Genomic DNA, 25481 nt, shown 5'->3' with positions numbered 1-25481 from the left:
GTAATATGGATATTTTTCTTACAAAAACCCATCATTTCACTTTAGATGGTCTTTATTAACCCCCTGGAGCCATGTGCATTACTTTTATGATGGATGAATTTTTCAGAGTCAGGATATTTTTTAATATAACTCTGATTGTGTTTGTCTGAGAGAAGATAGTCGTGTACACCTAGGATGGCTTGAGGGTGAGTAAATCATGGGATAATTTTAATTTTTGGGTGAACTATCCCTTTAAGGCCTGTTTACATCAAGAACAACAACTATAAAGATAACAGCTATATTAGCCTTTCCACCAGCGATATTGTTCTGTGGATTCTAAGCACATACTGCAGTTATGTCGTCTGTCGCTTTAAATGATTGAGCTCTTAAATCAGGATGGATTCTGATTTTATGCTAGTATGTTCATCAGCAAGAAAAAAATCACTCTGAAAATGATTCTAAAGATATAGTTTCTCTGTGTCGTTATCATTATATAGCTGTGGTGTGGGCTCTGCTATTATTTTGGATTTATAACGATCTTTAGATCTATATCTTTATCGTTATAGTTATCGTGCATGGTATGGACGGGCCTTTACTCACCCTGATTTTGTTCAAAACCCATAAGACATTCATAAGCAGACTGTATGAAAACATACTAATTAGCCACGAATTCACAAAAAACATAAAATAGTTACGAGCTGAATTTGCGTTGTAAAATATCTTATCTTCCAAAGATAAACAAAAGTCTAATGTGTTTGAAATGACATGAGGGAGTAACTGATGACAGAAATGACTTTGGACTGATGTCTTGACTAGGCAAGGTTAGTTCAGTAAAATTAAAATAGCGTTAAATGTCATGTGGTGCAACTTCTCAAAAACTTAAGATATTTGGTTAAAAATGTACTTTTTACCTTGAACATATTTAAAAACCTTTTATAATAATGATTCAGATTAGGGCTGTCAAACGATTCATCGTGATTAATCGTATACAAAATAAAAGTTTGCATAATATATGTGGGTGTACTGTGTGTAATTATTATGTATATATTAATACACACAAATTTATGTATATATTTAAGAGAAATATGTTATTTATGTACAAAATATTTTTATTTATATATAATATAAATTATATAAAAATATAAATAAATACATATACTTGTAAATATTTATCAAATATATACATTAATGTGTTTGTATTTATATATACATAATAATTAGACACAGTACACCCACATATATTAGGCAAACTCAAACTTTTATTTTGTATGCGATTAATCACGATTAATCTTTTTACAGCCCTAATTCAGATCACTCACATTTCATTTTTTATGAAGCCAATGTTAAAGGGTTAGTTCACTCAAAAATGAAAATAATGTCATTAATTACTCACCCTCATGTCGTTCTACACCCGTAAGACCTTCGTTCATCTTCAGAACACAAATTAAGATATTTTGATAAAATCCGATGGCTCAGTGAGGCCTGCATTGCCAGCAATGGTACTTCCTCTCTCAAGATCCAAAAGGTACTAAAAACATTTAAATCAGTTCATGTGAGTACAGTGGTTCAACTTTAAACACGTATTTTTTGTGCCAAAAAAACAAAATAACAATTTTTTTAACAATATCTATTTCAAAACACTGCTTCATGAAGCTTCAGAGCTTTACGAATCGAATCAGTGATTCGGATTGCGTATCAAACCGCCAAACAGCTGAAATCACGTGACTTTGGCGCTCCAAATCACTGTGGGTGAACTAAACCTTTAATGCAAGGGTATATTTCTTGGAACTTGACACATGTTTTTAAACCTAGATTTTTTTATTAAAGATTATTCCTTTTTTATGATGGACAAATGTAGTTTCGAAATAACATTTTAATAGAAGAGAAGCAGAAAATGCACTATATTTTAGTCACTTGCATTTGTTCCAGGGGAGTTTAGGAAGCCTAACACAACAGCTGAACTGTGAATGATTTCAGCTGGCTCCTCTGAAGAACAGCATCCAACCTTGTGCTCATGGCAGTCGGCCACCTTAGTATAGTGGCCAGTTATGCTGTCTAAGCCATTTTGTCAAGGAAAAACTCTCAAGGTCTAGAGGCTTTGACCTTGAAGCAGAGTTCATTGGATGTTTGGCTTCTGCCTAGTCATCCGGATGAGTTCGTGACATGAGGCCTTCAAGCGATATCTCAATGTTGTTAAACCATTACATCATTGATTGAGTCAGGCTGTCACCTTTCACTCTCTAAAAGACTGACAGGAACAGTTGGAGGTTTCTACAAGCATGCATACCCACACTGCATGGCCTAGAACACTCTATACAAGTGGACAAATGCAGACACAAATGTTTGGCCAAACTATTTGCAAGTGTGTGGTTCTGTTGCACATTCTTCAGGATGCCAGCTATAAACAGATCAACTTGCTCAGCAAGATTCTGAAGATATCCCCAGCTTTGGGATAAATCTAAATAAATAATCCAAACCGATCCAATGAGAAAATGTAACCGTTTTAATGAGGTGGCAATTTTGTATGAATTGCATGTACAAATTTATATGTATTGCCACCAATTCGCCAAAGCTTAAAAATTGTTGTGAATTGCCATGATTGCCACATGTTGAATATTAAAAATTAAACCTGATCTCATGTAGCTAATGTAACTAATTTACAAGGTGGCAATTTCTGATGAATTCGTACACTGTGAAAAGCAAGCGTGAAGGTCCACCCCTAAACATGACCGTCAGTGCGGCATAAGCAGATTGTACGGAAACAATCATAGTAATTAGAGGCTGTTTACACGACACCATTTTCAACTAAAAACGGAAAACTTATTATGCGCTTTGGCCGTTTATTTAAACAACAGCTGTGTTTTGGGGGCCTGAAAATGCAAACTTTTGAAAACGAGTTTCAAAGTGCAAGTTTTTGAAAACAATACCGTTATCATCTCCGTGTAAACAACCAAAACTGTAAATGTGTGTGCGCAGGCGTGTAGTCTTTCTTTTCAAAGTGACATCGCCAACTACTGGTCTGGCATGCATAATACAACGTTTTTTAGTTGTTTTCACAGATCCGTGTCATCTATACAAAGAAAAAACTCTTCAGTTTTTTTTGTACATTGTTGTTGTGTAAACGTGCCTTTAGCTACCAATTCGCCAAAAACTTAAATATTTATGAATGGTGTTGTAAAAATATCTTGCGTTCCAAAGATAAACAAAAGTCTTATGGTTTTGGAACAACACAAGGGTGAGTAATTGATGACAGAATGTTTGTTTTTGGGTGAATCTCAAAATATCAGATCATTTGAAGGTTAGTTCAGTGAAATCAAAATAAAGTAAAATGTCATGTGGTGCAACTTCTCAAAAACTTGAATGAATGAATGTTTGTTTGGAAAAAAATACTTCTTAACCTTAAATACATATTTAAAAACTATTTTGATAATGATTAAGATCAATCACATGCATTCAAGGTGTACAGACAATATTTTATTACTTTAACTTGGTTATGCCACATGACATTTCTTAGTTATTAAGCTGAAACTTATTTTGAAAACCATATAAAGCCAATGTGTCAAACCGCCAGTGGGGCGCATAAGCAGATTGTACAAAAACCTACAAATGAATGTAAGAATTCATACGACTTGGCCACCGCAGTGTAAATATGGTTCCGTATTGAGAACACGTTGAATAATCCATCGGTACGTTAAGTGTAAACACTGTGACTCTGTGTCAAAACATTGGATAGTTGACCCAAAAATAAAAATTCTGTCATTAAACACTCACCCATGCAGTCAAAACGTGTATGAACTAAAAATTAAAAACGTGAATTAGCTAAATATAGTATTTAGGAGATAATTGTCCAGTCAACACTGCAGGCTCATTTCAGAATAATTACCCACAAAGCAGTAAACTCTGCAATGATGCTTGACTTCAACAGCTTCATTATGGGAAGCTCAGCGGTTAAGTGTCTATGAACTATAGAAGTGGATTGAAGCAAATTGGATTAACACACTGAAGACATTGAAATGAAGGCCTGGCGTATTTAATTACATAACACTGAGAGTTTGTGTGTATGACTGCAGCACATGCTTTGTGTGTTACATGATCTTTACTGCAGGCAGATCTTAAATTAAACAGGATGGCTGAATGTCAACAGCTGTGAGTGTCGCCCATGACACATGGGCTGGATCGGAGACAGTTGCTTTGCTAGATGGATTAGGAGTTTTGTGACCTTGGGAATGTTTGTGGCCTCAGCGTAAAGACGTTATTTGATACAATAATAACGTGTGCGCTGGCTACACTACCAAAGAGGGCATGTGCAGGGTATGTTCCCATTGGTATACAACCTACTATCTTTGAAATAATGTAGTATGCAGTATGTATACTGTGCACAATATACAAATGACACTGCACAATGTGCTCGATCATCTCAATATAAACAGAAGATGAGAAGAACACACCAGAAGCCATATCATCTGCAATTTTTCACAAATATCCCTTTTATTATTTGATCTTACTGCCATAAGTAACAAAATAAAAAATAAAATTTAAATAAATAGGCAAAACAGATGTTTATTTCCAAAATAACTAAACACCACTTACTTAAAGGCATAGTTCACCCAAAAATGAAAATTCTTTCATCGTTTACTCACCCTCAAGTTGTTCCAAACCTGTATGAGTTTTTCTTCTGCTGAACACAAAAGATTTTTGTTGACTTCCATGTTGGAAGTCAACAAATACTGACTTCCATAGCATTTTTTCCATTCTTTGGAAGTCAGCGGGGCCCATTAACTGTTTGGTACCCATATTCTTTAAAATATCATCTTTTGTGTTCAGCAGATAAAAAAAAAATCATACAAGTTTATCACAACTTGGGGGTGAGTAAATGCCGGCATATGCTGGTTAGGTAAGTTTTGAAGTATGGCAGCTGGTTTTTGATGGTCCTTAGTTGGTCATGAGATGGTTTAAGCTGGTCATGAGCTGGAGGTAGTTGCTTAGGACCAGCTTAGGATGAGCACTTGACCAACTTAAACCAGCTCATGACCAGCTAAGGACCAACTAAGGACCAGCTCAAACCAGCTGCCATACTTCAAAGCATACCTAACTAGCATATGCTGTTTTTTTCAACAGGGTGATGACAGAATTTAAATTTTTGGGTGAACTATCCCTTTAAACGTCATGATGTCAATCCATTCTATTCGGATCTAGAATTTGTTGCAATTTCAGTTTCTGCAATTCATTTCATCCCAATTCATGTACTTTTCGCCCTGACCAGTATTGAAAATTAGAATTAGCGTGTCCTAAATTATATGATGGATCCCAAAGGTACACGGATGGTCTACTATTTCCGGTGAAAATCTGAAATAAAGATCCATGAACATTCTAAAAGCTAATATTGCCCACAATCCATTGGAGGAGGATTTGGTTCAGAACTACAAACATTAATAAAAAGTGTTAAAAACTACAAACATGGCGAATATGTGAGTTTTAGATAAAGGGTTTTGGTAAAATGTTATCCGTGTTATATTTCATATGCAACAACATTGTAAAGTTTATAAATATACATTTGGCCATCAAATGCATCATTATGAAAAAAAATAAATGAGTTTCATGCATGAAAGAATCATGACTGGCAGATCATCATGCTACTACTTTTCCCTCCAATACGGTAGGAAGAATTGTTAAGAATTGCGTAAATTAAAGAGGTAATTACCTGCTGGCAAGATGGGCTTTAAATAATACTTGAATTATGCAGTAGTAAAAAAATTTAGTTGGTGCTACATGACAAAATACATGAGAAAAAGGGCTGTAGCATTCCCTTTTTGCCAAAAAAACTCAACACCTATAATACACTTTTGATTTTGGCACCACCCCTCAGTCAAATTGTCAGAAATTGGCTGACAAATAAATGGAGATGCAGGTACACAAAGACACATTGTTCATTACCGACACTGTAACAACGCAAAGCTGGTTAAAAATCATCAAGTTTACGATGAGAGTGTGCATGTAACAATGCTAATTTTATTAATAAGTTATACAACTACTATAAGTATATCCAACCTTCCCTGGATACATACAGTACACTCATGTTAAGCGATATGTATATAGAAAATCTCAACTGCTTGATTGTTATAACAGCAAAAAATGTAAACTGTCCACCTCTTTCCTATGTCCCATGACGATTTGTGCGATTTATAGGAGTAACTTTGGTTAAACTGTAAACAATCAGCGAAAGGTTCACTCTATGAACACAGTAATCATTTTCAAAAACTGGGTATGATGAGATGACATTATTCTACTCACCCTTCAACCATCAAACATTAAAAGGACATTTAAAAGTGTAAAAGCATTAACAAATTACAACAACAGACCATGAATTACTTCCACAGCAATATTATGGATATGTTAAATATCACTGTAGTAATATGTCTGTATTGTGTAACACATTGCCTTAATCAAAAATGCTAATTAACTGGAACATTGAGTGATACTAATTTAAAGTGATTTCCGTCATTGTGCCAGACAATAAATATTATATTTACCTGCTTTAGAAAAATTCCAGTAAACGCTGCTAATAGGGATTAAAAGTGAAAAGGGGAGACAATTATATTTTAAAGCATCCGTGTGAAAACAAACCTGGAAAGAGACGTGAGGATTTGGGAAGAAAAACGAGAGATTCTTTTCAGTGCATTTCAGTGAATTATTTATGGGATATATTGTAAATTAAATCGGAAGAGCAGACCACAGTATATGCTGTCTTTTTTATACTGTTACGGTGGAAAACACGAGGAAAAGAATGCAGCGACTGAAAAGAGCTCTTGCTATAGATATTCTTGTCATACCACGTCACATTAAACTACCAAGCGTTGCGTATTCTCTTGAAGTCTGAACGTGAGAACATAAAGGAAATTTGACAGCTCATTCAAACTGACTGATAAGGATTATTTGTAGCACAACCTTATGATTTGTTTGTCTTTTTGAGTCCTTTTGAATGCTCCTTTGAAACAATGTGTTTTGTGAAAAGCGCTATACAATTAAATTTGACTTGACTATGCAAAGGAGTGGTTCGTTAAAGACACAATTATGATGCGGTAGTATGTCCCAAAACTTTCCTAATCAAAATGTATGTACTTTCATACCTTTAGGGCATAGTATAAGTTGGCAGATTGGGATTTAGCAAATGTCTTGGTTCTGTTCGAGGCTCTGGGGTCATCGTTGATGTTTTTGTCATTGAGTAGACATCAGACTGCCCTAGGAGAGCGTCTTTGCCTCATTCTGATTGTTCAGTGGGACTGTGTGTGTATGTGTGTTTGTGAATAATAGATGGTCAACAACTGATTTATTCATTAATGTTTCTAATGGCCGCCATCTGTCGGCCCTCAGCTGTCATGCTCAGTGTGTTCTGGTGTGTTTTGTTTCTTCCTTATCATGTTAGTGGGTTCTGTTGGTTTTAGTTGGGTTAGTCTAGTAGTCTATTTAGTCTAGCTGGGTTTAGCCTTTATTAAAAGTAATAGTCCATTAGATAAATCAGTAGCCCATTTCACACGTTATACTGGTAAATTATAAACTAATGAAATTACCAGACTTTTCTGTTTTCAAACAAATAGGGCTGGACAACAAACTCAAACTCCTCTTCTCTTATATCGAAATCCTCTGACATTTCTCTTTAAAAATTATCGTTTTTGACTTCTAATTCGTGACTGGAGTTTTGTTTTGCTCTATCCTCTGAGCTTCCGCGTTCATCATTACCTCATGCGTCGGGTCAGAGGTCACTCTTCTGCCGCACATCGATGCATCGTATGGTCGTCTGTCGAAAGCTAGTTATTATAGTTAATAAAGTTATAAATATGGAAATTTTTCTTAGAAGAACCTATCGCTTCGCTTTAGAAGGCCTTTATTAACCCCCTGGAGCTGTATGGATTACTTTTATGATGGATGCATTTTTTTTTTTTTTTTTTTGCCTTCAAAATGTGCCCCCATTCACTACCATTATAAAGCTTGGAAGAGTAAGGATATTTTTAAATGTATCTCCGATTGTGTTCATCTGAAAGAATATAGTCATGTACACCTAGGATGGCTTGAGGGTGAGTAAATCATGGGAACCCTTTAAGATACAATTCACACACAGCACCAAAATACCGGAAAACTCTTGTGATTTAAATAATCAAAAATGACCTTTAAACAGTTATCATTATTATTTCACAGCCATGTTTACATATAATCAAAATTTTTTTGGCAAATTTGTGCAGCCATACAAAGAAGCACAGCAAACCTGGATCCCCCCCCCTCCCAAAGTATGGACCTTAATGAACTTGCTCAGAAAGGTTCTCTTCAGACTGTTTCGTCACCATGAAATTAGATAAAAGAGAAAACTGTAGAATACTGTGCCCCTGGTGGCAAACCTTGAAAATTACCTTTTGTAATGAATTGAGTTACAACAACATGTGAAATCAAGGTAGTGTAGCTACTAGCTAGAATCTTTTTCTTTTTAATAGTTGTATGTTTGAGGACTCAGGTCAGTAGGATATACGCAAGTTTTTTATAATGTTTGGCTCAGTGCTACACATGCTGGTCTACAGTGTTTTTGTGGGAGTGTGCGAGTCAATGCTGAATGGATGAGTCATAGTTATGCTGCCAGTTCTGCCTGCTTCAACCTCCTGCGAGGAGATTTCTAACACACACAAGAGGGACGACAGGAAATGAGAGATGGAGGGTGAAAGGAAAACGATACCTCCTCTCCAACAAAGCTGTTTAAATTTAGCATAGTCCTGAGTCACTGTCTGTGTGATTTTATGTTTGTGTGTGTCTGTTTGTTTTTGATTTACTTCCATTAAGTTAAAGGTGAAGTATTTAGCTTTTGCGACACTTTTGGCACCCTGTGGTATTGCAAAAATAAAGAATATTCATCCGCACCAGGAGCATTTTTTGACATGTTTGAGGCTGTCTAGACACACCAAAGTAAACAATATAAACTGGTACATATGTCGCTCTGAAGGGTTGCATGATGTTGTATTATGGTATTGCAGAGTCCATTTTAGCGCAATGCCCCGTTTGCTTGAAATAACCCATTTGATCTTTGAAGGTCTAAATGCAGTGAATTTTGGCTTGCACGTCTGTAACCGAAGCTGAATTAGCCTATTTTCCCCATGTAACGGATCAGCCATGGTCCCACACCAGTTAAACACCTTCTGGCTCTGCCTGCTACAGTAGCCACGCCCCAAACTCTCGCTAAAGGTTGAGCTGGAAAGAGACTGATGGATCTCAGTGTTTTGATGGTGCCTGGGAGGTTCAGTGTTTACACTTTTGAGGGAGATAAACCCATGAATGGAATGGCATACTAACAGTAATCAATGAAGGAGGAGGCATGAGAGGCAGTGCCTCATTAAAAAATTGGATTTCAAATCAGTAGAGAGAAATGTCTCTAAGCATTGTTCAATTTCATCATTTGCCCTTGAGAATTGGAAACATGTAATTTTATATCTGTACCTCTGTAAAACAACACAATACAGAAATGACATGTGAGACACTGTGAAGAAACCTGAGTAGTGCATGCTGGGACACAGGGTTCACATCACAATAGAGATGGCACAGAAACAGTCACAGACCATGTTTTCAATGAAATGGGCTGTTTTCTCAGCCTTTTGATAGTTGTAGTTACTGTACTTAGTTAATTGTCTTTTGTTATTTGTAATTTGTCATCTTTAAGAGGTGGGGGACTACTTTCATGGGTGCATTAAAGGGTTAGTTCACCCAAAAATTTAAATTCTGCCATTAATTACTCACCCTCATGTCATTCCACACCCGTAAGACCTTCGTTCATCTTCAGAACACAAATTAAGATATTTTTGATGAAATCCAATGGCTCAGTGAGGCCTCCATTGCCAGCAAGATAATTAACACTTTCAGATGCCCAGAAAGCTACTGAAGACATATTTAAAACAGTTCATGTAACTACAGTGGTTCAACCTTAATGTTATGAAGCGACGAGAATACTTTTTGTGCGCCAAAAAAAAATAAAAAAATCAAAGCATTCACCACGCTCTCCCAGCTAATTAGGTGCTGAGACCTATATCACAATAAGAATACAAAAGAGGTCTGCACTCTGAAGCACTTTAATCATGGTATACAGGAGATAAGATGACAAACATTTCAGCTCTTCACCTTCATCAGTGTAACAATTTCACTCACTCTTAATAAAAATATAGAAAATGCACTACAAATCCTCACATGATCATAATTCATGCAATCAGATAATCAGTCCACAGACTCTGGTTTAAGTCCATCTGAAACAACAAATCACAATTAAAGACAATACTAGGAATAATCACACATCTGGCAAAAAAAATCATCACAGAACGAGTATTCCAAATAATTCCCAGAACTCCAGAATAGCTCCATCAAAGAAGAAGAAAAAAAAGAAAAAATGATGGATAAATAAATAAATAAATAATTGGGAACAATAACACGTCAGGCAAAATTGCCGTTCATGCGGCAAAAAAACAAAATAACGACTTTATTCAACAATATCTAGTGATGGGCGATTTTAAAACACTGCTTCATGAAGCTTCGAAGATTTACGAATCTTTCGAATCAGTGGTTCGGAGCGTGTATCAAACTGCCACGTGATTTCAGTAAACAAGGCTTCGTTATGTAATGTTTCTAAATTTCAATGGTTCACCACAGGGGGGTGTGACTTTGGCAGTTTGATACACGCTCTGAACCACTGATTCGAGGAAAAAAAAAAAAAAAGATTCGTAAAGCTTCGAAGCTTCATGAGGTTCTGAACTACTATTGTTTGTATTATTTTATATTGTGTTTAATCTCAGCACAGTTTTTGACACTATGCCCCTAAAAAAAAAAAAAAAAATTGGATTTTTAATCCAGAAATGAAACATATCCATCATAGGGTGTGTTTAAGTCATTGTATGGATTAATTATATTTGTAATGTATTTTTGAAAAGAAGAAAAAGTAATAGATTCAGTTGAGATTCAGAAAAAGTTGTTATTGACCCTGAAAATACTACTTTCTTTTATACCAATGTTGTTACCACAGCATAAACCAATATACTTGAACAAACTCTATTGCTTTATTTAAAGTCAAATTAATATAAATATAAATATTAACAAATAAAACAATACAATATCGTGTTTGTCAATTAAGTAAACATAGCTTCAAGCTTTTCCTCTTCAAGAAATCAGTAACAAAGAAATTAAAGGTGCCCTAGATTCAAGAATTGAATTTACCTTGGCATAGTTAAATAACAAGAGTTCAGTACATGGAAGAGACATACAGTGAGTCTCAAACCCCATTGTTTCCTCCTTCTTATATAAATCTCATTTGTTTAAACGACCTCCGAAGAACAGGCGAATCTCAACATAACACCGACTGTTACGTAACAGTCGGGGTGTACGCCCCAATATTTGCATAATGCCAGCCCATGATGTTCCCAACATTATGAAAGGGATTACACAAGGGCAGCCAGTTAACGTCTGGAGCTGCACACAGCCGAATCATCAGACTAGGTAAGCAAGGACAATAGCGAAAAATGGCAGATGGAGCAATAATAACTGACATAATCCATGATAGCATGATATTTTTACTGATATTTGTAAATTGTCTTTCTAAATGTTTCGTTAGCATGTTGCTAATGTACTGTTAAATGTGGTTAAAGTTACCATCGTTTCTTACTGTATTCACGGAGACAAGACTGTCATTATTTTCATTTTTTAAACACTTGCAGTCTGTATAATGCATAAACACAACTTCATTCTTTATAAATCTCTCCAACAGTGTAGCATTAGCCGTTAGCCACGGAGGACAGCCTCAAATTCACTCAGAATAAAACTTTAACATCCAAATAAATACTTTACTCACATAATTCGAAGCATGCATACAGCATGCATGACGAACATCTTGTAAAGATCCATTTAAGGGTTATATTAGCTGTGTGAACTTTGTAAATGCGCTGTAATATAGTCGACGGCTCATGTGGCAGGGAGCACGCGATTTAAGGGGGCGGCGCCGAGTATAAATCAGTGCATATTTAATATGCCCCAATGCCCCAAAATAGGCAGTTAAAAAAATTAATTTAAAAAAATCTATGGGGTATTTTGAGCTGAAACTTCACAGACACATTCAGGGGACACCTTAGACTTATATTACATCTTGTGAAAAAGCATTCTTGGGCACCTTTAATTATGAAAAGCGAGTACTTGTCATTTTGTTCTTGTCATTGATTATTATTATTGATAAAATAAACGACTGGGAAGGTTCTACTGTAAAGTACTGGTGTACTGGTATCTTGACATGAGTTACGTCCACACCATGTCCATTTCTCACACATAAACCATGTGGAAGTAACCGGATTTACTTTTTAGCTCTGCACTGCAGAAGTTGAAAGATTGGATATAAATTTGCAGTCTCATGCCAACACGTGTAACGTTTAAGAGTCTAACGTGGAGTATTCCTTTAAGATGCTGCAGTTTTGAGTACAGTAAGCTTCTCAGTCTAGCCTATTAGACTCTTTGTAAGTGGCATAAACAAGATAGTGGGGTGTTATTTATAGACCCTTACATAATCACATTCTCAGTTTACTTACGACTACACCACACCTCATCCGAAGGCACTGTGTGTGTGCTGCTTGCGTGTTTTGCGGTGAGGACAAAGGCGTGGTTTGTTATTTTTGAAGTAATTGCCATTTTCCGTGTGTTTATCTGAATGCAGACTGAAGCAGCAGGATGGATACAGGGATCAGAGTGTGTGCGGAGCTGAGTACTGTATGTGTGCATATACTATTTCAGAGAGCATTTGATTTAATCAGCTTTTGGCAGCAGGTTGAACAACCTGTGTCCTGATTTATACATCCTGGTTTATATATGAAACTGTTTGTGCCCTCTTAAAGGGATAGTTCACCCAAAAATGAACATTCTGTCATTAAAGGATTAGTTCACTTTCAAATAAAAATTTCCTGATAATTTACTCACCCTCCTGTCATCCAAGATGTCCATGTCTTTCTTTCTTCAGTCGAAAAGAAATTTAAGGTTTTTGATGAAAATATTCCAGGATTTTTCTCCATATAGTGGACTTCAATGGACTCCAAACGGTTAAAGGTCAAAATTACAGTTTCAGTGCAGCTTCAAATGAGCATAAGCATTCCCAGACGAGGAATAAGGGTCTTATCTAGAGAAATCATTGCTCATTTTCTAAAAAACAATAAATAATAAAAAAAAAAATATATAAAAGTTTTAACAATAAATGCTCATCTTGAACTAGCTCTCTTCTTCTTCTCTATTTGAATTCCAGCAGTGTAGACACTGCTAAGTGTATTACTGCCCTCCACAGGTCAAAGTTTGAACTAATTCTTATATACTTGCACTAGCATATTGTATATGACAATTTAGTTCAAACTTTGACCTGAGGAGGGCAGTAATACAATTAGCAGCGTCTACACTGCTGGAATTCAAACAGAGAAGAAGAAGAAGAGTCTATTTCTCGTCTGGGATCACTGTAAACTGTAATTTTGACCTTCAACCGTTTGGGGTCCATTGAAGTCCACTATATGGAGAAAAATCCTGGAATGTTTTCATCAAAAACCTTCATTTCTTTTCAACTAAAGAAAGAAAGACATGAACATCTTGGATGACATGAGAGTGAGTAAATTATCAGGAAATTTTAATTTGAAAGTGAACTAATCCTTTAATTACCCACCCTCATGTTGATCCAAACCTGTAAGACTTTTGTTCATCTTCGGAACACAAATTAAGATATTTCAAATAATAAAGATGGATATAGGATATATTTTAAAAGATATTCCCTCCATTAGGGCTGGGCGATATATCGCATGCGATTGTCACGCGTTCATTATGGAAGGCGATTCATCTGCGATAATGAACGCGATATTGCGTAGCTTATCAGTGATCTACGGCTCTGTCTATTAAATGCCGCTCCATTTAAAAGCAGGTGATGGCGATTTAGCGGCAATCAGGGAACCGGCTTTACTGACGAAATGCGCGTGACAATCGCATGCGATATATCGCCCAGCCCTACCCTCCATTGACAGCTACGTGACTACCACTATGATGCTTCAAAAAGTTCATAAAGAGATCATAAAACTAATCCATATGAATTGAGTGGTTTAGTCTAAATTTTCTAAAGAGACATGACCGCTTTACATGATGAACATATTTAATTAGGCTTTTATTCAGATATAAACATTGATCAGTGAACATAAACAGAAGCTCAACTGAACTTGCTTGACACGCGAGAACAAACCTGAAGCTCAAACGTGCTGCATAACACTCGAGAATGAACCTCATTGGTTCTCGCACGTCAAGCAAACATGCTTGAGCTTCTGTTTACCACAACTGATGTGTGAGCTGATGAATGTTTATATGTGAATAAAAGCCTAAATTCAATCTGTTCATCATATAAAGCAATTGAGTCTCTTCAGAAAAATTGGACTAAACCGCTTAATTCATATGGATTAGTTTTATGTTCTCTTTATGAACTTTTTGAATTGTCAAAGTGGTGGTTGCGTAGCTGTCAATGGAGGAGCAGAAATCTATCAGATTTCCTCAAAAAGATCTTCATTTGTGTTCTGAAGATGAAAGAAAGTCTTACAGGTGTGAAACAACATGAGGGTGAGTAATTAATGACAGAATTTTTGGGTGAACTAACCCTTTAAAGGGGACATCAGATGCAAAATTCACTTTTGGTGTTTGGACATAAATGTGTGTTGGTAGTGTGTCTACACAACCACCCTATAATGATTAAAACCCACCCACCCACCCAGTGCTTTTTTTTTATCCCCACAAATCATAAGCACTTTGTCAAATCAAGCCGTTCACAGATTCTTGGCAAAGTGAAGTCAATTTGCACAGGCCCCTCCCACGTCTGTTGATGGACACTGCCGTATTAGCATAGACCCGCCCTGAGTGAGCTGTCAACAGTCCGCCATTGTTTCGACGCCGCAGATTCCAGTTTTCAGGTGGTATCCTGTCCAAATATTGTCCTATCTTAACAAACCATACATTAAATGGAAAGCTTATTTATTTAGCTTTCAGATGATGTATAAATCTAAATTTCAAAAAATTGACCCTTATGGTCCAGGTTTTGTGGTCCAGGATCACATATACAGTGCTCAGTGTAAATGAGTACACCCCCTTTGAAAAAGTAACATTTTAAACAATATCTCAAATTACAACAATTTCCAAAATGTTGACAAGACTACGTTTAATATAACATCTGTTTAACCTATAATATGAAAGTAAGGTTAATATTATAACTTAGATTACACATTTTTCAGTTTTACTCAAATTAGGGTGATGCAAAAGTGAGTACACCCCACAACAAAAACTTCAACACCTAGTACTTTGTATGGCCTCCATGATTTTTAATGACAGCACCAAGTCTTCTAGGCATGGAATGAACAAGTTGGCGACATTTTGCAACATCTATCTTTTTCCATTCTTCAAGAATGACCTCTTTTAGAGACTGGATGCTGGATGGAGAGTGATGCTCAACTTGTCTCTTCAGAATTCCCCATAGATGTTCGACTGGGTTCAGATCAGGAGCCACTGAATCATTTTCACCCTGTTCTTCTTCAGAAATCCAACAGTGGCCTTAGTTGTGTGTTTAGGATCATTGTCATGTTGGAAAAGTGCACGAGGACCAAGGGCACGGAGTGATGGTAGCATCTTCTCTTTCAGTATAGAGCAGTACATCTGTGAATTCATGATGCCATCAATGAAATGCAGCTCCCGACACCAGCAGCACTCATGCAGCCCCACATAAGGACACTGCCACCACCATGTTTCACTGTAGGCACCATGCATTTTTCTTTGTATTCCTCACCTTTGCCACGCCATACTGTTTTGAAGCCATCAGTTCCAAAAACATTTATCTTGGTCTCATCACTCCAGAGTCCCAGTAGTCTTCATCTTTGTCAGCTTGGGCACTGGCAAACTGTAGGTGGGCTTTTTTGTGCCTGGGCTTTAGGAGAGGCTTCTTTCATGGACGGCACCCATGCATGCCATTCCTCTGCAGTGTTCACCATATTGTGTCATGGGAAATAGTCACCCCAGTTTGGCTTTCTACTTCTTTAGATAACTGCAGTGAACTTTCATGCTGATTTTCTTCAACCCTTCTCATCAGAAGATGCTCCTGTCAAGGTGTTAACTTCTGTGGACGACCTGGACGTCTCTGTGAGATGGTTGCAGTTCCATCTTTTTAAAATTTTTGTACCACTTTTGCTACAGTATTCTGACTGATAAGTAAAGCTTTGCTGATCTTCTTGTAGCCTTCACCTTTCTGGTGTAAAGAAATTATTTTCTTTCTCAGGTCTTGTGACATTTCTCTTCCATGTGGTGCCATTGCTGACAGCATGAAATGGGAACGTGTTCTAACGTGTCAACTATCTGCTGGATACCTGTGTAATGTATAATTAGACTCACCTGTGGTTGTTAAATTAGACATTTGTTGTCTCAAATTTAGCTTTGCTCCAGAGACTTTGAGTGGGGTGTACTCATTTTTGCATCACTCTAATTTGAGTAAAACTGAAAAATGTGTAATCTAAGTTATAATATTAACCTTACTTTAATGTTATAAGTTAAACAGATGTTATATAAAACTTAGTCTTGTCAACATTTTGGAAATTGTTTTTGTGTTCATTGAGATATTGTTTACAATGTTACTTTTCAGAGGGGGTGTACTCATTTACGCTGAGCACTGTATATGTATAACACACACGCACACACACACACACACACACGCACACACACACACACACACACACACACACACACACACACACAACCGGTCAAAAGTTTGGAATAATTATGATTTTTAAACTCTATTATGCTCTCTAAGGCTGCATTAATTTGAAGAAGAAAAAAAAATGCTTTAAAACTGTTAAATATTATTATAATAAAAAGAAAAGGATTCATTAAATTGATCAAAAGTGACAGTAGAGAAATTTATAACGTTACAAAAGATGTCTATTTCAAATAAATGCTGTTCTTTTAAACTTTCTATTTATCAAAGGATGTATCATGGTTCCCACAAAAATACTTAAAAAAGTAAACTGTGCATGCGTTTTAGCCGATGACAATATCATTAGTTTAACAAAACACATAAGGGATGACAGTGGTGAAGATTTTACTTTGGATTCGAGCGAGAGTGAGCCTGCAGTGTAATCGCGCATAGTGGATGCAATCAGAGCGGCTGTCTCGGCTGTCACCTTAAAAGAGTTTGTTTGCAAGCAGCAGAAAGCCACCTTCATGCGACGTTCACTCTGATACATGTAATAGCACCAAATAATAAAAAACACAATATATTGACCTGTGCTTTGTTTTCTATCATGCACCATTCACTTTTGTGATGATGTAAGATGAACACAAATGCACCGAGGTCCAATAGAATCAAGTGAGTGTGAAACCAGACCAACGCTGTGGGGGGGCGCCGGGAATAATTGCGCTCAGACTCAGACCACAGCAAACAAGCCCAGTGTAAAAACCACCTTAATCTTATAATCTTAATCAGTGTGAAAGCCATCTTAATGACTAAAGCCTGAAGTATAGTTCACTTTTTATGTGCACGCGAGGGTCAGCTTACAGTGTGCGATGTGAATTGCGTCATCAGAAGATGACGTACGTACCCTACGAAAAAACGAAGTATACCCTACCTAGGGCCGAACAGTGTTGGTGGTAGGGTAATGAATTACAAATAACATGAGTTCTGTAATCAGATTACTTTTTTTCTGGTAACTAACAAAGCAATGCTAGATGTAGATCTAGACTAAATGTGAACATGCATTTACTCACTTGCACAAAAGAAATCAGTATTCCTCAAATTGAATAAAAACAGTGAAATGCAAATAATTAAATGCAAATAATGTAATAATTAAATATGTTAAATAACACAAATATGCATTTAATCTCACTTTACTAACCAAAGTCTTTGCTGCAGACCTTTAATGATTCAGTTCAACCATATGAATAAGCAAAAATGACTTTAGATAAACATCACATTTGTTTATTTATTTTTTTATTGTTGAAGTAAGAGTGTTGAACATTCTTCTCTTTTGTGTCCTATTCTTTTACAATCCAGAATGGCAGCACAGCTTAAAGTTTGAGGCTTATTCCTTTCACTTTTAGTGTAAATGGTCCCAACAATAGAACTTTAGTTTTTCTTTTTTTATTAAAAAAACAAACCAGCCAGCCATTACAGTTTGACCATTACATCTAGAGCACCACTTTGATTTGATTTGCCATCTCAGTGATTTTGACATTGTTGAGCCCTATTAGAGAGTTCAGATGATCAGTCTGTAATCTTGGCACTGTACAGTATCTTTGCAGAACCAAAGTACAGTTATCATTTGCCAATTTCACAACTTTTATTATATATAAAAAATCTAGAGGTCCAAACCTCAAGTGGTGGGTACGGTCATGACTATTCATGGACAATCTAACCAAAGACTAGCTGAAAATCAAAAGTCTGAAGACATGAGACTTTTATGTGATTTGTGGCAAATCGTATAAAATTTACTGACAGTAAAGTTCATTGTTACACTCACTAGGCCTTTGACAGTGTTCAGGTTTCTGGACAGAGCTCCTCTTGTCCAAATGCTCATTTGGACGGACGTTTGTGACATTTTATTTTTGTTTTTGTTGGACCTCATGGTGCTTCATCCCAGCTGACAGCATAATCTGATGATCATACTTTTGCTGTGTCAGCGTAACTATTTACACTGCGACAGTCAAGAAGTGAGGATTTGTTGCCACAATGTAACTTCAGTGTCAGATGTTAAAAGGGATATTGTTGCATTGCTGATCTCTAGGTAATATTTTACTTGACTGATTAGCCTGTGGGCAGACATGCAGTAGACCAACCAGTTCAACCTTAGTTTAGAGGATATGCTAGACTTTATAACTTTCATTCTTATGAAAATGACAGGTGTAACTCTTGGTCTTAACAGCAGCATTGATCGTATCTGTTTCTTTTTTGATGAGAAACATCACAAAGTCAGCCATATTGTTTCCATAATTTTCATATTCAATGTCTGCACAAATACATGCACAGCTAAAAATACATGCAAAATATATTTGGGAAAAGGTTTTGGCATGAGTTGTAACAAGATCTCAGGTTTTATCCGGCATCATCCGGTTTGAATCTTAATACATTTCATCTCTCACATTTCTCTACAAGGTCGGAAATCCTACTTCTAAAACAAAATTGAACATCTTAGGTAGATTCTGAAGGGCAGTGCTAAATGAAAAATAATATGATCTTTAAGCAAAAGAATGCATCATGTTGCCGTCTTGAGAGATCAGTGAATGTTTTCAAGTTTTTAGTAGTTGTGTATGAATCGCTCAGTTGTCCTCAGTGTGAAAAGATGAATCTCAAAATCATACATTCACTGTTGGCAAAGGGCTCAGATATACAAAAGATGCTAGAAAACCAATGAATGGCCAGGACCTGGAGGATTTTTCTGAAAAACAGTGCTCAGTTTAACTGCTCAGGACAAACAAGGGACTCATGAATAACTATTACAAAACATAAAAAGAGTTATTGATCATCCAGACAACAAACAGTATTAAGATTCAAGGGTATTTAAACTTATGAAATGGTTCATTTGTCTTGTTATGGATTATATGTAAACATCTGTTATGTAAAGGCACTTATTTAGCACAGTACTAAAAAATAGCATGCAATTTTTATGATCCCTCTATTTTTTTTTTTATATATATTAGCATCTTGAAATTCTGCAAGGGCTATGTAAACGTATGAGCAGAACTGTAAATGGGCCATAACTAGGTGTTTGTTTTTTTTGTTTTTTTAGCATGTTGCCTTTCAGTTTTTAGGTTGTTTTTGGTTTGCTAGTTAGGCTGGCTGATTCAATCATGTATTTTCTTATGATATTTATATGATATTTGAGCATACTTTATTATTATTTGAGCTTTACTTTATACTTTGTATCAATATTTTTCTTTTATTTGTGGATTGCATTTATATAATTTCCTATTGTTCGGTTACTAATGAAATAATGTGTCTAACGGTGCGTTTACATGACAACTATGCACTAAAAACATAAAGTTTTTCCTTTTGTGTTTTTCACGTACAGAAGAATGTGTATTACACCATGTCTACACCAGACGCGACTGTTGTCAAGTCGCATTGCTCTGCGCCGCAACTGCTAAAAGCTGTCTAAACTGAACGCGACAAACCGACCATTGCAAAGCACTTGGACTACTTCAGAAATAGAACGGGGAATCCGTTTACTGTCGGAAATTTGTGTCGCGCCGCATTTAGTGTAGACAATATCACTGATTATCACTCGCATCCGGTTTAGACATTGTGTTATGTTGCCAGTAGTTGCGTTGTCACTTTGTAAAGAAACACTACGCTCCTATAGTGTTATATATACTGAACATGTAATACGCATGCACATGGCGTCACCATTTTCACAAATTCATGTTTTTGTATTTTAGACAGACAATAAAGATATTGTTTTCAAAAACTTGTACTTTAAAACCCGTTTTTAAAAGTATGCATTTTCAGCCCCCCAAAATGCTGTTCCAATGTAAACGAACGGCCAAAACGCATAGAAAGTTTCCTATTTTTAGTCGTGTAAATGGCCCCTAAATAAGCAGTAACTCTAAACCATCCAAATGACAGTGAAATGAACGGTTCAAGAGAAAGTGAAACAGATTAAAAGTAATAGCACGTCTCACAAACTGTCCGTGATGAGTTATTTGTTAAACTTTAAATCATTAATCCCAAGTATGAGCATTAGTTATTAGGATGCACCCCCACTTCTTTTTCATTTAGACAGAGGGTTGTATTTGCACAGTCAAAGGTTTTTTGTGAGTACTTGGACTTGCTCTTACTGTCAGACATAATATAATTAAAATTAGGTTAACCTATCTGTAATATGATTATGCACTTAGTGTCCACTGACAGTTACTCTGATAGCAAAAGGGAACCAGTGTTCAATACCTCCTTATTTCCCTGGACAAAGGTTGCCAGTGTTCCTTGTGGTGCTGTTACATTTGTTGAATCACAAATGAGATCGATTTGCCTTTCTGTGCACGTGAGCTCTCAGTAGCTCAACTGTCCTGTGTTTAAAGATTTTCAGGCTGTTGGTTTTCTTTCCACAGGTGGTTTTGCTATCGTATTTCTGGTGAGGACTCATCAGGGCGTCCGTTGTGCGCTGAAGAGAATGTATGTCAACAATGAATATGACCTTCAAGTATGCAACAGGGAAATTCAGATTATGGTGAGATACTCCCTTACATGGTTCTTTACATTCCTTACACATTTTTGTAACGTTCCTGCTGCTCAACTGGTAGAGCATGACACTAAAAGCACGAACATACTGATAAAATATATTTATATTTATAGCTTTTCTGGGGGAAAAACATCTGCCAGATGAATGAATGTCAATTGCATATCACCACAGGCAGCAATTATTTGGTTCCAGGCTCTTTGAAAAAGGGGAGATAATGACCACAATTTCCAGATTTGCCATAAGAGAATATTTACGGTTGTGAATTTCAGTTAACAGATATTTTATTTATGCTGTTCCCTACTGGTGGAAATTTGTGTCCCCAACATATCCTGTTATTGATGCCTATCAAATTTCATGCAGATGTGACTTTGTGTTCAGTAGGTATTTAGACCAAGTCATTATGGGTCATGGCCAAAAACTGAATTAGCATTTGTTTGCCAACAAAAAAAATTGACAAAATAGCTGTGATTTGTATTTATTTATGTTTATTTATTAATTTTTTGTCAGCAGGGACTCTACGTGATATATAGCAAATCTCATGCAAAACGGAAAAAATGCCTAAAATAAGTAAAGGGTTTTTTCCCCAGAGAATTAAAAAAAAGTGTGTTTTTTTTTTTTTTTTTATAGATGGAAATTGACAATTCAAAAAAAATTTACACACACACACACACTTTTTTAGTTTGTTTTCCAAATATATTATATGTATATTAATTCCCTTGGGAACACAACTGGTGCCAATCTTGCATCACAATTATCAATTGTATTGAAAATTAAACTTGAGTATTTCACTAATAGCCTTTACAGTTTATTTTGTGTTATACTACGGGGCTGTTGAATGCTTTAATCTAATTGGTTGACAAACGTTCTAAGGTGTGCAACTATTTTCAGGGAAACGCACGGCTAAAGTAGTTCCAGGCAGGTCTTGACCGCATTGCGTTCCATATCACTTCGCCAAATGATTTCAGTTATTTCAAAGGACCTTACAGCCTACAACTGCAAAAGAAACAAAACCCATAATGACACCGACCAAGCAAATAAATATAGTAAACAATAGGATAAAAACAACAAATTATTTCCATGTTTTTTGCCTCAAAATTGCATTTTACCCTTTCTCCTGCTCTCTCTCAAATGCTCAAATGCTCACACATACAGTACGGACACACACTTGAACAGAAACGTGTTGTCAGCGCTGCTCTGATGATTTTATTAGTAAAATAGTTTAGCAACTTAAAGCTACATGATATTTCATACTAATGAGGTAATGACGGTGATGTTCTTGAAGCAGATAAACTTACAATTTTGCTTTTGGTAAAGGCACTGCTACTGAACACTGTAGAGAGACTCACCGACTCAGGTAATTCACACACGCTTGATCGATCTCTCTCTCTCTCTCTCTCTCTCTCTCTCTCTCTCTCTCTCTCTCTCTAGCTGCATTGATAACTGCATTATTCTGCTATCAATGGCTCAAGTCTCTGTTACTTGCTCTAAAATGAGGTGTAGGATGAGATGCATAAGAAATTAGTTCTACACACAAGAGCATTTTAAGGACAAAGAACTGACAAATGTCTTGAAATACAGTATCTGAACAATGTCTTGAGGGGTTAACTCTAGTATAAGTGAAATAATTGACTGTTAGAAAATAACACTTCTTGTCATGGCGGCATTAGCACCTCGGGAGTGCATTATTTTCTAATAATTCAATGGCCCTTCGTCAATTATTCCTAACATAACTGACTGGCTGTACATTATTATCTTGTACATTAGGAACTAAATTTCAGTCATTTGCTCACACAAATGTATCGTATGGCTTCAGACGCGTTCATCCATTATCATGTCCTTTTTGGGCACACTATTCCTTAAACCTGTTCCAAACAGATGTTTTCTGTAGATTCCCTCCCCCATTGCAATTTGTCCTCTATTTGATTTATCCTCTTAATACCATTACAGTTAGACCTTCAAAACTGAGCCATGAACAATCTTAAAAGGATTTGAGGTCCACTGTTCCCCAGTTTGCATGTAGTGCAGTAAATACAGTGCTGAGAACAGTTCAGTGCTGGTAAAGGTCATTCGTGTCCTCTGGGATTGAGTTTCGAATGGAAATCCAGTGCATTTCGCTGTGAGCCCTACTAAATAGACAGGGAGGAAAATGTCAGCACTGTTTTAGCTTCACAAAGTGTCTTGCTGTTTCAAAATGAGCAGCTGCTCACAGTGCACTCCTAAATAGACGACTAACTGAGGGCATTTCAAATTTGTGAATGAATGAGTCGATTTGAAAGGACATTGACCAGCTAAGCTATTTCATTTAAAAACTAGCATTGACATAGTCGCCTCAAAGGATCATTGTCTGAGCTTTTAGCAAATGGTTGGAAAACAAAGTGAGCTTTCACATTTCAGACACTGTTTAGTAATTCTGACAAACCTTAATTTCAGGAATTTCATATAAATACAAAGTATTTATTTGTACACCAAATAAACTGCCTTTATATACAGAGAAAATAACATTTGTTAGTGAACGAATTTAGTGATTTAAATGAGTTAAGACAAAAATTAAGGTTGTATCGGGAGTCTTTCCATTTAATGTTAACTTTGTAAATAGTCACTTAGTGTTTATCTAGTGTGAAATCCACTCTCCAAAGGACATTACACACACACACACACACACACACACACACACACACACACAAACAGTGGATATAAAAAGTCTGTTTAAACAAATGTTTTTTTGATGTAAAAAATGAAACAGAAGGATAATATCAGAACTTTTGCACATTTTAATGTAAAAATTACAATATATGTAATGCCATTGAGAACTAAAGTAACATTTCAGAGGAAAAAAAGCTAAACATGAAAACTTAAAATAACCTGTTTGCAAACACTTTTATAACTGGGTATGTGGCTGTGTTCAGAATGAACTAATTATCAAGTTCATGTGAAATAGTACGCACCTGTCTTCACCTGAAATGACTCAAATAAATCTCATCTGTTCTTGAAAGATATTTCTGACATTTTGGTTGCTACTACAAGAGCCATGGGCCACAAAGAGCTTATTAAGCATCAACGGACTTTGCATCAACTTTAGTATTCCGTGGCACTGCTTAGGTTGTAATTTTTACATCAATGGTGCAAAAGTTTCATTTCTTTGAGAGATGTCATGTACACATTTTTTTTTGTTTTTTTTTTGCTTGCTCTCTAAGGGCACGTTTACACGGCAATGATGTACTGAAAATCGAAAAGTTTTTCTTTTGCATTTTTCGTGTACATTATCAAAACGATCTCTGTTCACATGGATCCATTAAAACGACTAAAAACGCTGCTTCTTGTCATTAAACTGACCACTACGTTCCAAAGTCATAAAGAAATTACAACAATTTATGCTACACTAGGAATAACAGTCAATTATGGTAATGGTTACTTTTCTGAAATAAGACAACAGATGTGACCTTTTGAAGGACGCAGCCTTCAAAACGAGATACAGGCACTAATACACATATGCATGATGTCACAGTTTCTACAGATTTGCGATTTTGTAGTTTACACAGAGACAATAATGCTATCATTTTCAAAAACTTGCACTTTTGTGAAAAGTTTGTGTTTTCAGGCCCCCAAAACATCATTGTCGTGTAAATAAATGGCAAAAACGCATAAAAAGTTTCCCATTTTTAGTTGAAAACGATGTTGTGTAAACGTGCCCTAAATGTGTTGATTTTCTTGAACAGAGGGACCTTGTGGGTAACAAAAACATTGTTGGTTTCCTGGACTCCAGCATCACAGCAGTGGGATCAGGAGATGTTTGGGAAGTTCTCATACTGATGGACTTCTGTAGAGGTCAGTGTGTGTTCCTCTCACAAGATGGTTTGCAAATTGGGATCCTGACCCTTTTTCTCACTACTTTTAGTGGTCTGGACCTACTGTGCAACATATTTCTGTGTGTATAATCCAGGTGGGCAGGTTGTGAACCTGATGAACCAGCGCTTACAGACTGGATTCAGTGAGCCAGAGGTGCTGCAGATCTTCTGTGACACATGTGAAGCTGTTGCTCGACTACATCAGTGCAAAACTCCCATCATCCACCGGGATCTCAAAGTATGAACTCGCCAGACATTTATTATTCTATTTCTTTCTTGAAGAAATAGTTCACAGAAAAATGAAAATTCTGTCATCATTTAATCACCCCCATTTTGTTCCAAATCTATATGACTTTCTTAGGAAACACAAAATAAGTTTTAA

General features: G+C 36.3%; 1 protein-coding gene across 18 annotated transcripts in view; it reads left to right on the top strand.

Moving 5' to 3' along the window:
• The window catches only part of aak1a (AP2 associated kinase 1a), a 72984-nt gene that overhangs the window by 5093 nt on the left and 42410 nt on the right, over window positions 1–25481 (top strand). For all 18 annotated transcript variants that reach the window (XM_048210682.1, XM_048210677.1, XM_048210681.1 and 15 more), the window contains exons 2-4: window positions 21124–21242; window positions 24971–25079; window positions 25195–25337. In XM_048210682.1, coding sequence (XP_048066639.1) covers window positions 21124–21242; window positions 24971–25079; window positions 25195–25337 — 371 coding nt within the window. The remainder of the gene's footprint in view (window positions 1–21123; window positions 21243–24970; window positions 25080–25194; window positions 25338–25481) is intronic.

The sequence above is a fragment of the Megalobrama amblycephala genome, linkage group LG12 (genome assembly GCF_018812025.1).
Source record: "Megalobrama amblycephala isolate DHTTF-2021 linkage group LG12, ASM1881202v1, whole genome shotgun sequence".
NCBI classification, from domain to species: domain Eukaryota; kingdom Metazoa; phylum Chordata; class Actinopteri; order Cypriniformes; family Xenocyprididae; genus Megalobrama; species Megalobrama amblycephala.
This window is presented reverse-complemented; position numbering and strand designations above follow the sequence as displayed.